The sequence below is a fragment of the Rhamphochromis sp. 'chilingali' genome (assembly GCF_963969265.1).
Source record: "Rhamphochromis sp. 'chilingali' genome assembly, chromosome: 9".
NCBI classification, from domain to species: domain Eukaryota; kingdom Metazoa; phylum Chordata; class Actinopteri; order Cichliformes; family Cichlidae; genus Rhamphochromis; species Rhamphochromis sp. 'chilingali'.
In genome coordinates this window covers 23,915,959-23,933,581 of record NC_137936.1, presented here as the reverse complement: position 1 = coordinate 23,933,581, position 17,623 = coordinate 23,915,959, and the positions used below count along the sequence as shown (strand labels likewise).

At 39.8% G+C, this 17,623-nt stretch overlaps 1 protein-coding gene across 3 annotated transcripts in view; it reads right to left on the bottom strand.

The window, feature by feature from the left end:
- cacna2d2a (calcium channel, voltage-dependent, alpha 2/delta subunit 2a) overlaps window positions 1-17,623 on the bottom strand; it is a 178,491-nt gene that overhangs the window by 45,432 nt on the left and 115,436 nt on the right. For all 3 annotated transcript variants that reach the window (XM_080890968.1, XM_080890969.1, XM_080890970.1), the window contains 2 exons: window positions 1,673-1,804; window positions 1,382-1,439 (listed from right to left, as the gene is read on the bottom strand). In XM_080890968.1, the coding sequence (XP_080747094.1) occupies window positions 1,382-1,439; window positions 1,673-1,804 (190 nt within the window). The remainder of the gene's footprint in view (window positions 1-1,381; window positions 1,440-1,672; window positions 1,805-17,623) is intronic.

The following is a 17,623-nucleotide window of genomic DNA, read 5'->3' as shown; positions in this document are numbered from 1 at the left end:
GTGGAATATTGAGTTTCATATAAACAGTAGCACAATAGAAAGGGTCGCTGGCGTTTGTTTAGTTCTGAGGTAGTTCTTGTTGACTTCGTCTGCCAGCCTGGCCTGACCTCAAACAGCCACTCACTTTGAGCTGGCTGAAGACAGAGATGGAAAATGGGGTCAGGTCTAATCAACATTGCTGTCATGATTATGTCCAGTTCACTCCAACCTGTAACCAGGCAACAGGCAGCGCTACCACAAAGCTGATGTGACAGTGGCAGGTAGACAGAAAGTCAAGGGTTGGACAGAAAGCTCGGGCGGGTGGGTGTTTAGCCCAACGCTGCCTATTTCTGTCCAGCTCATCACTCTGTATAGGTATTAGCATTTGAACACAGAACACACGTCAAAGTGGGCACCCGAGAAAAGGCATCATATATGCTCTTACTATATGTATACTACTGTGATAAGTCTGGAAACAGTCAATGATCTGATTGAGTTAAATATTATTCTCTTAGCTCTGAGCTGAGCACAGGACTCCTACTTCTTCTGTTTGTTTTTCTTCATGTGAAGCCAGTTAGGGAAATCCTCTGAAAATGATGTCCTTTTTAAATTCAAACGGGGTATTTTGAGCATTTTTATAATAGCTGCATCAATGTGAAGAGCATTTTAAATGCAATCACAGGTTATGCTGTTTCACCGAGCAAATAATTATAAGGCTTATGAAGATGAAATTACCACAGATTATTTTCAATATAAAAACAAAAGGCATATGCAGTGAAGTGACACAGGCCGCTGCCTCTGTTATATTAAAAATTGAAAATGGTTACAGTGCGCGTGTGTGTGTGTATGTAGAGGTTGAAAACAGAACACAATTTGCCATAGTCTTAAGATAGTACGGCAGGAAAGCTGTTGCTTTTTTCACTTTTTAATTTCACTCTGTTGCTACTGCTGATTTTTGCATAGGTTAGGAGTCACCTGAGCAAACTCTTTGCCCCTCAATGTTCAATGGGACTCACCTGGTAAGCACTCAAATTCAATACAAAGATGGAACACCCTGCAAATTTCAAAGTCTAACAACTTTATCTAAGAATTTAGAGGACGTTAAAAATAGTTACATTTTTTCATTAACAGGTAAAATGTGTTTACACAGCAGGAATACTTCCCGCTCAGCTGGCCCGAGCTGAGTTCATTGAATGATGATCCAAATTATTTATGTGCAACACTGTGCAGTGTTATAGGACAATAATAAAATTTTTGCATTCACCACTTACATATCTGGCTCTAAGTAAAGGCAGCTGTTTTCCTATTCTTCTTAAAAACACCAGCAGGCATTAATAATAGTGCAACAAAGCATGCAAATAATGACTTGTGGACAGGAGTTCTCTATAAAGAGGGCACTTACCATGGTCTTCTGCGGACATCGTATAGGTCAATCTTGTTGGGTGCCCTCCATGGAGTTGCTAGAGAGCACAAGAAAACAAATTATAGCCCATCCAGTGCACTGTTGGATGTTTCAGATCAGATTAGATCAAGGTAATCATAATTTCAGTCTCTCTATCAAGTTACCAGTAGAGCCATCTGATAAGAGATTGGCAATGTTCTCCAGCTGAGGAGCCCTAGGGTCAATTTAGACTCTATCATGCAGTAAGTTATGACTGAGGCATCACTGTTGACTCAGTACTCTGCAGCCTACCTGGGTAGTATCGTGTCATGCCCGTGGCACTCCCAAACACCTGCCAGCGGAGAGAGCTGTCCTCCCTACGGTTTTCAATGAAGACCCTCTCCAGTGCCTGGGTCCAGTTTAATTCATTAAGGATGACGGGGGCTGAGGGAAAACACAGAGAGCAAAGCACATGAGAAAAGACTCATTATGACTAATTGGAACAGATTTATGCAGGCTTCAGCCTTACACTGATTTGTTCTTTTCTTTAGTGATTTTTGCATTTTGTGGTGCACAATAGATGCAACTCAGGCACCAAAGGCTTTGTTATTCATCAAATTGCAGAAATACAAAGATGTAAGTAGACCCCATTATTTAAGGGCAACTCTCAATGCCTCTCGGCATGCTGATTTTCTGAGAAAAAAAAAAGTAGTCACTTGTCAATACTATATATTATTACATGATTACATGATTTGCAGGTATTCAGGGGTCAAGTTCTGCTCTCCATAGTTTTGTTATGGTCTGTTGCAAGGTTGCAGTGCTAAAAAACCCCCACAGAAACACAGATTTCTACAAAGTAATCAAAAACACCATTGCGCTTTTTCTCTTTTCAGCAGGTGTCTCCTGGATAAAGTTTTGCTCAGATGACACACGTACCAAGACAGGTACAAGGTGAAAACAACACCAGCCTAATGGCTGTTGCCTGCAAAGATAGTGGACCTGAGTGTAACATAACTGCAGCTTTTCTCTGTTACGAACCCAAAGGTCAACTCTCTTGCTGAACAACCTTGTCCACACCAGCAAAGAAAGCTTAAAACATAAGAATGCATGTATGCAGGCGGCTTGGCCGGAGGTCACGTCTGAGTATGGAATTAGTCTAATCTGGGAAATCTTCTTTGGAGGGCAGGGGAAGGATCTGATATGACCTTGGAGGAGGTCGTACAGTCATACTGTCACTAGCAGGTTTTGGAGAGAGAAACAACTGCTGAATGTTTGATAATAGGGGCCCATAAACTGTTTCTGCAGACATCCATTAGGGTGTTAGAGGATTTACGGGTGCTTGGTTATTTGGAGAGGAGAAACAGGTAAAAGGAAAAAGACTATTCAAGTCAACTTTATTAATATAGTGCCAAATCACAAGGTGCTTTATATAGTAAAGTAAATGCTTGTGCATGCACGACCAGATGCATTATTGTGCATGTTCTGAGCTGAAGCATAAGGTCATAGATCGCACATGTCAGACAGAAATGGATTTATAACTGCGGAAAGAAGCATTTATCATCTAGTCAACAATAGGTGGAGGAACACGACGCAAGTGTAAAACGCGCATCTTTTCTGCTTCCGCCTGTCTTCTGTTGTTTTTACGCTGTCGTTGTTTTGCTTGCACTCGTGATCTAAATCATGCTTTCCATTCGTGCATATCCCTGCGTGACGCAATGTGCATCCACACACACATAAGCCAAAAAAAATGCTTTCAGTCTGTGTTTAATAGCTAAGCTGAAGTCAGAAGATGGGGAGTGCAGAGGTTTAATAGCCACCTGATTAAAGAGGAAACAAGACGAGGCGCTGAGCTGAGGAGAACTTCACTCGCTTCTCTGATTTAATTACTCAGCCAACCAAAGCTAGATAAGCCCCTGAACCGACAAGTCCAGCTTTTCTCAACCCCACGTTTGAATTTCACACAAATAAACGATCATTATCCACTTTTCCATGCTTTTCAATTACTGCTCAGTCTTTGACAACCTGTCAGTTTAAGAGGTAAGAAATATGACACTAGCCTTCCATCATTCACTTCTCACCTCCTTTACTGTGAGCTGTCACACATTATAGAAAAATATAACACTGTTTATTGTTTTTAGTTGAAAGCTGCCAAAGTCTTTTTAAAATTGTGGCTCAAAACAACCTGTATCCTGCATCCTAAAATGCACGCACACACACACACACACACACACACACACACACACACACACACACACACACACACACACACACACCATAACGCAGCACTAAGCAACGTTTGGAGGATATGAAGGCCAAATTGCTGCCATCACCAAAGGCAGCTCCTCGACATGCTTTTTTTCTCGAAATTCATAGACACAAACACAAAAGAAGAATGGAAGAGGATAGAGGCGGCCCTGCAAATGGGCACAAAGATAAAAACACATTTGGGGGAGGGGGGGTGATTGATGGAAAGAAACACAAAAATTAACACGAGTGACTGGCTGCTTTCACAGCAAGAAAGAAAGCAATTTCTCGCCCATGGGGGCAGAGGAAAAAAAATACCCAAAACAAACTTGATGTTCAACTGTTAAATTGAAAACCTAAGACGCTATTTAGGTCAAAGAACTGATTATTCGGTTTATTTTTAGATCGTGTAACAGCAAAGAACAAATGACGGATCACCTTTGACGTTGTTAAACACAGTTTCAGAGGTTCAGTTATAAGGTCTGAGTTCAGCAATATTTTGATGCATACATGATATATGCATGTCTTTACGTTTTGCTTCCAGGAGTCAGACATTTTTAGTAATTTTTAAAATGTTCTAAATGGTCTTAAGGAACAGTAACAGGCTTTCAGGAAGGTTTTCTTGACACTTCTTTAAACTGGCTGCTTATCCATACATTTTCAGTCTGGTCCTTGTTCATGACCATTTTCAGACGGATGTTGTTTTTTGTGTTGTTTTGTTGTTTTTTTTGTTAAGCCAATGACCTATGAACCATTCAGGCACAAAAAGCCATCTAACTCAAGAGATGAACCAGTGTTAACCAAATAACAGATGATTAAGAAAAAAAAGAAATAGGGATCTTTGAAATTGATGGCACTGGAGTTTGATCTGCCATGCAGTACCATCTGGATAGCATCTGATAGGCAAAAGTAAAAGCATATCTGGATAGAGAAGCACACAATGGAACACTATCAGCCATGGATTGGCCTCCTCAGAGCCTTTGTGAAGCAGTGTGGGAACTTAGAAAGAACAGAACAAAAGACAACCAACATCCAAACAAGAGCTTTGAATGTCCTTCAAGAAGCCTGGGGAACTATTTCTGAAGCCTACTTAAAGAAATTACCAGAAAGCTTCTCTAAGAGAGTTCAGGCTGTGCGTGAACAAAGGTGGTCATACCAAGTACTGCCTTCCAAGCTCTGTTTTTGCCATATATGCTGTATTTCCATTTATGATTAGCTATGTTTCAATCAATCAATGCACTTCTTTCCCATTTTCCTTGCAAAATATAAAGAATTGAGGGTTGGTTCAAGAATTATGCACATTATTGTATTAGAGGACTCTATTTTCTCATGCCTTGTCAGTTATTTTGTGTCTGTGTGTGTGTGTGTGTAGCTATTTTGATGATTCATTTGTGAATGATGCCACTAACACGCCTGCTACAAAATAAATTGCATTCTACCAGAATTAGAAAGCAAAAGAGCTTTCTGTTCTGTCTCTCATAACTCAGTGTTTACATTCGCCAAGAATCCAGATGGTATGAAGAGCCAGAGAGATTAAAGCGGAGAGCGAAATTTGTGCGAATTGCAGTATGTCTGACATTATAACCATGTATTTTCAAACTTGCTGTCATCGCTTCCAAGACTCCGAAGCATTTCAGTGACACCAGTGGCTATATTCTACTGATACTTGCGTGGAGATTATCAGGGAACCAAACCACGCTTTTCAATTTCACCTGTGCCGTGCAATACTCTGTGGTCAAAGAGCCATCTGATTAATGTGTAAAAAAGTATTATCCTTTAAGCATGAGCTATCACAGCAGGTTACTGCAGCGGCAGCCCATGTGCTGTGAAGTCCTGGTGCTCTTATCTGAAGAAGCACCGGTTCTGTAATGATAGCTGTCCCAGACAGACCAAGGGCAACGAGACATCCGGTGACCTCTGTTAAAACTAGCATCGTTTCAGCTGCCTCGACGAAGATCAAGGTAGTAACTGAACTCTGGTTTTTAAATCACAAGGAATTCTGACCTTTTTCAAATCTGTGTTGTTTTTACTGTTTTGTCTCATATTTATTTTCTTAAACTCTGTCATGTCATTCTGACCTATGTTTTATCTTATTTGGTAATTTTAGATGTACAGGACTTTGCTCAACTCACCCACAAACACACGATGTACTACTTCATACTTGCTTTGCACACATATAAGCATGCTAACTCAGCAGCTATGTATGAGTTTTTGTTTACACCCTACTGTTGGTCAGTCTTGTTCCTCTAAAAAAGACAGAGCAGTACATTCACACTGCCAGCTGAAACTAAACCATTCATATTTGAGCCATCGCTACTGTCAGGCCAATTCAGCAAACACGCACACACATATTTACCCACATCTGCAGGTGATCTCTGCAGAAAAACAGGCACATCCCAGATAAGAGAAGCTAGCAAACTAATTCTCTTTGATTTATTCAGTTAGGATAAGCTGTGACTTCTCTGGACAGTTGATAAAAAGACAAATTTCCCCTGGGGGGGAAATATGCTCACACAGGCAGACAGGGCCTAAGAGGACTGTGTTGGCCTCATCTTTCACATGAAATGCGCCTCTCTCTGATATCTTTAAAAGGTAATTCATCAGCGCACCGCTCCCCTGACATTTAGAGCACCCTTGGCTTTGCCCCCTTTATGAAGCAAGACTGCACACCAAGTAGGGAAACAATTATGAGTGGGATTTATGGAGCATCTCTGTGTGAGATCATTCCTCATCTCCTCCCACCTCGATCCTGTGACCCCATCCCTTAACTCCAAGTACACACATTACTCACCGTGATGTACCTGTGATAAACAAACAAACAAAAAAGAAAAAACCCCCATCTAAAACAATATGTCCCTTATGTTCTGTGTTAATCCAACATTCAGAAACAAGTCGTTGCACCACTGCTGTGCATAGAGAGCAGAAAAATGACCTGCAGTATATCATCAAGCAACACAAGTGGCGCCTTCTAAGAAATCCATAATTGTAATGGAGCTAAATCTATTCCCAGAGACCCTCTGAAGAGCCATAACCATCAACGCCGTCATGACCATAAGCATTATATATTTCTGTGTTTTAAACAGAGCGACTAAATGTTAGTGAATGGTTCCTGTGTTTTGGAGGCAGAGTTTTGAGCTTCTGGAAATTTTCTCTTTGTTTCATTCATGTTTGAGTTTTTGTTCAGTCACTTCGCTAATCTAGTTGGGTTTTAATTCCTTGTGATTTTGTTTATTATTTTGCCTTTTCCAGCTATAGCAGAACTTGTATTCTGAGTCTTTTAGTTCTTGTTTAAATTTTAATTTAACGATCATGTTAAACAAAGAGATTATATACCCTCCCAGTGTTCTAGTATATGAGGGGTGTCAACTCCAGGCCTCAAGGGCCAGTGTCCTGCAGGTTTCAACCTGGGTCAGCATACCTGAATCAAATGATTAGTTCATTACCAGGCTTCTGGAAAACTGCAAGACATGTTGAGGAGGTAATTTAGCCATTTAAATCAGCTGTGATGGATGAAGGACTCATTTAAAACCTGCAGGCCTGGATTTGCCCACCTTTGTACTATACCACGCTCAGTGTGGGTCTCATGCTGCTGCATTACTCAGTTACTCTCAGTTACTTCCTGCTTTAGTTTGTTACTCACCTTCTAACTGTACCTTGCAATCAGTTTTACTGCCCTGTGTCTCATCTTCTAGTTCAGCTGTGTCTTGTTACCCTGACGTTTCCACTTTATATTATAGTTTCAGGGTGAATGTGTTCTCTGCCTGCTCGTCTGCCTCTGTTCTCTAAATGTTAACCATTTATTTCTCATGTTCCTGCTTTTGTTTATGCCTCTTTTTTTTTTGTAGTTTGTAGTTATGCTTCTCTGTAGACTGTTTTCATTAAGCAAAACACCGAGATATGCATGGAAATATTAGTGGGTTAAGATGTAAGAAAAATATAAATATGTTTGTTTTGTTTTTTTTACGCACTATGTATTCAGGTATTTCACTAAATTGTAAAAGCTGAAGCTGTAAGAATGGGTTCGAACCATGAAAATGGTTGGAATGGTATGTTTGTTTTTTCTCTAGACTTTCAGATATCCACCTGTGAGCTTTTTTGTTTTCATACCAAAACAATTCAGATGAATAAAATGTTATTTGTCGTGCTCACATTTTTGAAGCGTTTCAATTACAAAATTCATTAGCAATGTGTATGCTGAGAAACAATATTGCTGGATAATTTCAAGACTTCACAGTGAGCACGTAATAAAAAAAGCATACTAAATGTACATTAAGTGAGAAACAAAAAGCTTCCTGCACAGTTCAAGGTAATCTCAGATGCATCCACCGCCTGCCTTCTCCTGCTTTTCGTCTTGTCAACCCAAATTGCTACTCCATATGCCCCCTTTTTCTTACTTCCTCTCTCCTGCTTTCTTCCTGTCCCTTCTTTTTATCATGTAGAGTGGCGTTTTGTTAACAATCTGTTAAGATTTGGTTTATATCCACCAAGGTTTTCAGGGTCGACTTAATAGCTTATTAGTTGAAAATTGACAAAGCCTTGAAAAGCCTTATAACTTAGAAGCTATGATTCTTTCAAATGTGGTGTGCATAGTCAATATAGAGAAAGTAATAATAATAATAATGGATTGCATTTATATAGCGCTTTTTCAGATCCTCAAAGCGCTTTACAATGCCACTATTCATTCACTCTCACATTCACACACTGGTGGAGGCAGCTACAGTTGTAGCCACAGCTGCCCTGGGGCAGACTGACAGAAGCGAGGCTGCCATATCGCGCCATCGGCCCCTCTGGCCATCACCAGTAAGCAGTAGGTGAAGTGTGTTGCCCAAGGACACAACAACCAAGACAGACAGAGCTGGGGATCAAACCGGCAACCTTCCAGTTACAAGATGAACTTCCAAACCCCCTGAACCACAATCGCCCCACAAGTACCGCATTAAAAATTTAAAATATCATATTACATTTAACCTTTGACCTCTCCTACAAGGTCAATAGAATGATCTGAAGGCCAAAGTTTTAATCATAATCCTATGTAGAACTATTAAAACTATAATTCTTACTGCCATTGATCGTTATGGCAACTTAAAAGTAAATACTGCCCAGATGGTGAGCTTCCTTGGTGGAGGCTTGTGCTCTCAGACTGCTTCTTGTTGTTTCTGCAGCGTCCTCCATACTTATCTCCAGATACAGCGATGCAACACTCTGTTCACAGTTCTGTGCAGATTAAAAGCCATCGAGTTGGAGGTGCAAACAGAGCGTTACCACTGAGCTCGCAAGATCATCAGCTAAAGTATTTTTTTCCAATCCCCATGCATAACCTTAGTAAAACGATAAATTGAAGGTACTTGCAACAACAAAAGTGAAGATGGTAGCTCCAAATACTATTTTCTTTTCGAAGGCAGACCCTAAGAAAGGAACACAGTGGGTGAAGGCTTGCTTTACAAAAGACACAATCATGCAGAAACCCAAAAAGCTAAATAAAACCAGCGTAAATACAATATTTTCATCAATTTAAAAAAAAAACTTGTATGGTGAAGTGGTTGCTAGATATGGGGTACTATAAAATTCAAGTAAAACAAAGTGAACTTAGTAACCAGATTCAGTGACTGAATCTTTCGGTAAAGCAGCCTCTTCATTTTCTCTCTACATTGCTTTAATGTGTAGTGGATGCCTAGCAGCAATTCGGGGAAACTGACAGCTAAGATTTTTGTTTTACTGTGATGAGTCCTCTGTCGTATCTCAATAAAGCCTGACTTCACTGTCAGCTCATTTTTTGCTCTTATCTTAAGGCTAACATTAAGAGGTGCTGTGTGAAGTCATTTAATATGGTTAACACTTTTTAAAACAGTTATTCTTGCTGCTGCATTCATGAATTTTGAGCGGTAAATATACCCCAATGGACCAATCACAGTACACCTGCATCGCTTAAATTTACTCCTATGCTGGAAATGTACCTATTTTATGTTAGGACCATAAAAAAAGAATCTAAAAACAGTTTCAAGAACCACAATGGACCCCGGCCCATGCAATGCAGACATGATAAACAGATTGGTCTGAAAGTGCCTATAGAGAGTGAAACAAAAGAGAATTTCTCTGAGGAGGGACGACTATTCAGTATGGAGAATAAAACAGGGGGGAGAGGAAAACATTTCACCGTACCTCAAGAATGCTCCTCCAAATACTTTTTCTAATTAAAGAAGAGCAGTAAATAACAAACACATGAAATGTAATTTGTGAGCCTGGTGGTGAGTGAAGTGGAGTTTGCTGTGCTGACTGTTCTAATTAGTGTGCAGGTAAATGATAGTGCCCCTTCAATGGGCACACACTATAGGGTTTGGATGGGTGAGATCGGGGAGGGGGGGAGGGGTCGGCAGAGAGAGAGCGAGAGATGGAGCCTGTAAATTTGGGAACAAAATAGAGCCCGCAGTGTTTATACGCCTTTCTTCTTTTTTTGCTTTAACTTTAAATCCCTTCCTCTTTTTTCCCCACTTTCTCCCTTTTTCCCCACAAATCACTTTTGCTCTTTTCCACACATTTAAATCTGGTTTGATGTTGAGAGGGGCTGAGTTGATCTCCAGTGTGGTGTGAGCAAGTTGACAGCGAAGCTTCCTCTACTGGAAGGAACCTGGGGCGTGAGAAACAAATAAAGAGCGCATGTACTGCATGTGCACAAACACACACACACATAACTTCTCACTGACAGCGATGACATTTTACATTTAACTGAGGCAAATCGCAAGCGTGATAGTTTTTTGCTTTAAGATGACAAATGTAGCTTTTTATTTAAACTTATCTGACGCAAAGACAAAATTAAACGGGGGTCGTTATTATTTCCTCTTCCTTTCTGAAGAAAACTGAGCCAGAACTCAGCTATGACCCTTTCATATACACCTCTCCATGTTCATTTTCAACATCAGCAGCAGTTTGACTGACAGATGTTTACAAATATTTCTTTTGCATTGATGCTCACTTCTATATATTTGATGCACATTAAAGTTTGCAAATTATACACATTCTGTGAAATTTGTCGTTTGCAGAGGTGAACAGGATCACCACTTTCCAGAGCGGATCTAACCACAGACTAGTGTATTGTAACTTTTAAACAGTGAGGAGCAGAAGAAGCTAGTTTAGGCAAAAAACTGTAATTCCTCCTGTTAAATTGTATACCTAAGGAAATGTTGTCAATTGCGCATTGTTTATAGTTTATACTATTCCTGAATATTCTCCAAAGGATAATTTCTGTTGATGTCTAAGAAAGGCATTTTACTTCAGAGTCTGAGAAGTACAGAAATGTATTAGTGTGCAAATAAATATTCAGTTCATTTCAATTTTACTTATACAGTGCAAGTTAAAAACTGCAGTCATTTAAAAGGTGCTTTAGACTGTGAGGTAATTAAGTCAAATGTATTTATATAGCTTGTTTCAAGAAGAAAAATCATAGAGAGCCTCACAGCATACTATAAAATAGATAAAAATGTGTAGCTACAACAACTAAAAGAGACCAAACTAAGCAAAATCAAGCTTGCACAGGTGGGTCTTTCGCTTATTTTTGACGCTAACAACAGCGTGCTCAGATCTCAAGTAGAAGTGGATCGATTAATCAGTGGGCTGATTTTATTGCAGATGTTAGCCATTTACTGATCTTTTTGTAAAAGCATTTATAAATGCTGATAAATGAAAAGTGTCATCCTAACATAAAGCAAAGTTAAATTAAATAAAGGAGAAATGGGGGAAAAAAAACACCCTTCAACCCTGTTATCAGTGTTGACATTGCATAGATTGTCCACCAGAGGGCACTCAGCAATGTTGGCAACATGTTTTGAAATGCCACAAATATAGCAGCCAGCTGATCCAAGCAGAATTTGCAGAATAAAAATAACAAATATTAGGGAAATCTGCTTCTTTTGAGAAAAGATAAAAAATTTGATGGAATAAAAGCAGGTATGGTTATTTCGCTGTTATACTGACACTGTTAACAGATGAGAAAAACCATTGTACAACACACCTGACATGTTTATCTTATAGGGAAAATCTGATAATCCCCTATGAGCAAGCACTCGTTGACACTGGGGAGAAAGAACTCTATTTTAACAGGAAGAAACCTTCATTATAACCAGGTTTTTGTTCTCGCCTTTGTTGTTGATAAAAGCAATTTGTTATCTCAGGTTGGGTACACCCAGAAGGTTGCAATGCAGCCAGTGGCTGCATAAATGGTAGAAAATTCGCCTTAAAAAGTATGGCGTACTTTGAAAAAATATCGGTTGAGTGCAAAGCAAAATTTGCAATTTTGAATGAAGCAGTGGGTGGAAGACAGACAACCAAGCATAGAAAGGGGTGGTAACAATGGCTGTGTGTGTGTGTGTGTGTGTGTGTGTGTGTGTGTGTGTGTGTGTGTGTGTGTGTGTGTGTGTGTGTGGGGGATGGGGTGGGAGGGTTAATCGTACCATGCAGAACATTTAAGCTCTGCTCTTTCATCTGCACACACAATCAGCCAGTTGTAGCCATTCATTTCTAATAACCAAGTTTGTGACTGTGCCTGACTACAATAGCAAACTGACAAGATGACGTTAGGCTGCTGGAAAAGAAGCAGCATGCGGCGGATTTAAACTTCAAATTTCATGAAAGGCCTTCCCACATTCAGTGGTGGTTTCCTTTATTCCCTGCTGGGAACAGTGGCTGCTTATTCTCCAACTAGCACTAATGTATTCCCAAATTATGTGTACAATACACACACATTTGCACACAATTAAAAAAAAAAGTCTCATTTATAACATCCTATAATTTCAAATTTCAACATGCAACACTGAACACAAATGTCTATCTATCTATTTATAAATATGTAGGGGGGGGGGGGGGGGGGAGCAATGCAGCATGGGAAAAGAATTAGTAAGGAATAAGTCACATAATAACTTGTTTTTGTGAGTCTGTGATCAACTTTTATTTACTGCTCTTTGTATATTTAGCCAAGTGCTTTCAACATATAAGCAGATGTGTCAAAAGCTCTGTTGCTGATTTTCTAACCCCTACACAGAACAAACACCAGCACATCTTTGTGACCGACAGCACAGAAACAGTTTGCATGTTTGCTGATGTTAGTTGAGCTGCGTGAATAGTTGCATTTGAAATTAGCTGCCACTTAGAAAAATGCACTCTGTTTATGTTTGTGCCTTTTCATTAGCTAGCTAGACGCTTAAGTACAGCGACCGCAACTTTACATCTGCACCATGAACACATCACAGGGATGAGAAAAAAATGCAATCATTTCATTATTTTCTTATTACTGAGCAGGTATCTCTGAAAGCAACGTTGGGCTGCAGCACACGCAAAATTCATTCATTCACCAGTAATATGCAGGAACCTGCCTACCAGATTTAATTGCTTGTTATGTGAAGGTGTCAAAAGCCGTTCTGGATCATTATGGGCCTCTTTAACCCCTGCATATATCCTCTCACTGCTTTTATACTTATTTTTTAATCAATATTTGTGCTTATTTGTTATGTGAGATTATGAGAGCCCTTCTTCCCTGCAGCACCCCACTACTTCTGCAACCTCTTCCTCCATGGGCAACACCAGCCACCTCAGTTTATTCCTCAGTGGTTGTGTTGTGATGTCCATTTTGTAATAGGCAATGATAATTAGAAGAAAACTGTATGAATGTTTGACCTAAGCTAATTAGAAAGTTTGCAGACTTGGCAGCAGGAATCAGCAGCGGGATAATGAATCATAAAATGGTTCATTACTGCGCTCAGGGAACACTCTCAATCTCAATAAACGGACATGGGGCCTAGCAGACAAATCAAACCAAGACGCATACCTCGCCTCATTTACTTGCTGAAAGGATCACAATAAAAAAAAAGGAAAGAAAATTCTTTTTTTCCCCCTCACTAAATGGTTTCTATTATTAAAGTGTTTCTTCTCCTCTCACCTCTTTTCCTTCTATCTGTTCTTCTATCTACACCTCTCTCAAAGTCCATCTCTAAGGACACCCATTTGGATGCAATAGAGAATACAAACTGCCATTTTCTGTAAAATAGTCAATTTATTCAGTGCATTAACAATGTGTGCAAATCAAAGCAAGCTACTTCAACTACACAGGGCATGCATGCTAATAAATAGCACACTATCTTCGATCAACTGTTGAACATTATGCTGTTCTTTGGACTGTACACTGTTCTTCCTAGTGTTTTCTTTTTCCTCTGGCCTCCCCTGAGAAATAAGTACTGAATCTACCCACATACAATGTTTCTGCACTTCAGACCCAGAGGACAACAAACCGCCCACATTAGTTTCCTCAGACATCCAAGGCACCTTGCAGGCTCCCACTGGTAGGACCACAGCAGAGCATGACATATAGACAACAATCCACTCTGACCGTGTCTGTAGAGCCGTCATAAAAACTTGATGTAAATTCCTTTAAGTGTTAGTTAAAATATTCCACCAGCTCAGTAGTTATCTACTCATACATATACATGTGGATAGTTTACACACACATTAAAAGGAGACTACACCAACACACATACAGTGTTGAACTGTGCTCACGTGTGACACACTTTACCTTAAGATTGATCCTCGTTTCAAAAAGTAAAAACTTTTTGTCAGGACTTCATCTGTACTCAGCATATATATTATATTTTTATACGCCAATAAATTGCCTGGCAATGACACATTTTTAGCCTTTATGCAGCTACAACACTTTATGAAAACATCTTATCGTTTTAATTTCACAGCGCTAACACTAACTCAGCTTTGATTTATACATACCTAGCAATCACCTGGCAACAGGGTAAAATTGCCCATTTTTTTCCACATAAACTATTTATTTTTAACTTTCTTATTGTGATTAAGTACACCAGTTTGCCAGCAGCACAGAAGGGTCAAACAATGTACTAATTAACATAAATTAGCACTTTTTTCTGTTTTCGGTTTCTTATTTAAGACAACGGTGTCAAAATCAATAAAGCTGTGTCTTTAAATTGTCAGAAGCTGGTTGATCTGACTTTCCACAGCTTCGTCTGAAGCGATATGCAAAACCAGGGTATCAAACATAAGGCGGGGGGCCAGAATGAGCCCAGCAAAGGCTTTGGAAAAAGTGAAGGAAGGCATAGATGTCAAAGTCTGGGAGAGGCAGACTGTGTGGAGTGACGAAGAGGACCCAAAATGCGGACACCAAGGAACGTGGAACAAAACTTGAATGTTAACAGAAAGTGAGCCGTTTATTAAGGCTGATAAAAGATTACAAAACAAAAGGCAGAGATGAAGCTAAACGATAACTTAAACTGGAGAAACTAAACATTAAAAAAAACAAGAAATGAAACTTGACATGGATACAAAGATACATGGAACATGGAAACGTGGCACAAAGGACAACACAACCTGACAATAAATGAACAGAAACACACAGACTAAGGCTACGTCCACAGGTACCCGGGTAGATTTTTCTATGCGTTTTTATCCTTTCGTCCACACGTAAACGGCATTTTCGGTCACTGAAAACTGAGATTTTTAAAAACTCCTGCCAGGGTGGACATTTTCAAAAACTCAGGTTTTGCATTTTCGTGTGGACGAAGAAAACGGAGAAAATGCAGCGCAACGCTGTGCGCCACGTTATTGTTTCGGTGAAATGGATTTCTACAATGGCGGACTTAGACAAAATACTGTTACTGTTAATTTTACTCTCTGCAGTGTTTACATGCTTACATATACACACACAGTTACTGTCCCTCCACACATAGGACTCGGTTCTGCTTCTATGCGCCATCTTTGTTTACTGTTTCCCACCGAGGCTTCTAGACTTCTGATTGGCCAACATTTCTACACGGTTAGGTATATATCGCCACCCGTTGCTTTGGCATGTTCCTAGCAGCGTTTTTGCCTTTACGTGTGGACGGGATTTAAAAAAAAAAAAAAAAAAACGAAAACAGAAAATCTCCGTTTTCAAAAATACCCGTTTACGTGTGGACGTAGCCTAAACAAGGGTGATTAGGGGAAGTGGAAACACACGGGGAAACAGCTGACAGTAATCTGACATAACGAGACAAAGGAAGCAAATCTGACTACACTGACATAGGACACATACCTTCAAAATAAAACAGGAAATATGAGACGCAGACATGGCAATACGAACTTGACAAGATAAGACACGCAGCATGAAACACATAAAGGGCTCGGGGAAACTTAAACACAGGGGTAGAAAAACACAAAAGGAATCTAATAAACAACTGAACTTAGCTAACCTAAAGAACTTAAACATCAACATCCAAATAAACTAAAACTTAAAACGCTGAGTCAACAGACCCAGGAACATGACAAAAATTTAAACTGTTAACGGTATTTTGATAAGTTTTACAGCTTTTACTGTTGATAAAGACCTCACCTATTGTCATTCATAGTACACCAACGCAGTTAAGCAATAGATAAACAATTAAATGACAGAAAGGTTTCTGTTTTTCACTATCTTCTGTGAATGAACCAAACTGGGCAATGAGCTGCCAGAACTTTTTCAGTAATTTTACACATTTGTCATGTCGAAAAACTGAGACATACAAAATTGCACTTTTTATATGAAGATATTTGAGAGATTAAATGTTTATTTAAAAGTCTTTACACTGTAAGAAAGGAGAGTTTCACTGTCCTGTCTGGTCCGCTTAACACTTTCAAGCTTGAACCATGAAAACTTCTTTTCTGATGAAATTAAAATAATGATGGTAATTCAAATATATGAGTTCTAACTTACATCAATAAAAAATATGATATAGCAATTTTGCAATTTATTGCTTGTGTAATTTCTTTTGGCTTTTTTGGGGAAAAAATGTCTCATGTGTCAAATATGACACACTTGGCTTCACAAGGTGTGGCCCATGATGTAATATTAGATGGACACTCCTGCTCTAAGAGCTGCAAGGATTTTATAGATCAAGCAGATTGAATTTACTTTTTAACATTAGCTAAAGGAAGCTCTACCTTTAGTATCTAAAGACTGATTCCAGGACATTTTTAAAGAATTAATGCACATTTGTTTAACAACGTGTTTTTCAATTGTGTATTTATCCGCAGCTAAAACACAGCACACATGTTCATAATGGAGTTGGCACAAAGTCTGCAGTTGGTAATCTCTGCACAGCAGACCGCACTATGGGAGCTAACTAAACAACATTAATAGTAAACATTTTCCACAGAACAGCGGAGCAAAAACTAACTCTGTGCACAGTACCACTCTACTCCTGTAGTCTCCACCAGCCTCAATCAAGAGGGCTTTATTCTCTGACTCATATCTTCAGTCAGGGGAACCAGAGCTGCAACAAAATGGCTCCGGGAACAATGTGCAGGCCTGATTGCTCTATTGTGAGTTAGCTGTGGCCTTTGACATCTCCTCCTGAACCAAGAGTGTCTAATTCTGACAAGATTTGTCTGGAGACACAGCTGGAGGGCATTGTTACAGACAGGTGCCATATACTGCCTGTTCAACAAAGACAGTGAAGAGCTAGACAATAACAGAAAAGGGGGGGGGGGGGGGGGGGGGGGAGCTGCCACTGTGAGAATGGCTGTCTGTCTGCACATGCTGTGGTTTTTGAGTCTTTAAAGAGACAGGCATAGAATATCCAAAAGGTTAGAGGTGGATAACAGAGGGAGCATGCCAAGAGAAATCAGAGTCCCGGAAGGTGCGCGTGTTCGCTTTTGTCCATTTGGCAGCGACAGAGTAAGGAGAGTGTTATGTCTACAGGGCAGGACAGTGCCAAGCAGGAAGGGCAAGGTCCATGAGCAGGGGGGACTGTGCCCACTCATGACAAAAGGAAAAAAAAATAATAGTGCAGATCTGGTGTGAGGGAGTGACTGTCATCAAAAATCATGTTAGTGTGTTAAAGTGGAGGAGGGAGAGATTGTGTTAACATGCTGAGAAAAAGAAGAGAGATCAAGTTAAAACAGACTGTCATCTATCCGTGACCCACTGCTACCTACGAAAAACAGGCCTTTTGGTGCATCCAGCACATATGTGAAAGCTGCTGGCAGCTGTGCAAATCC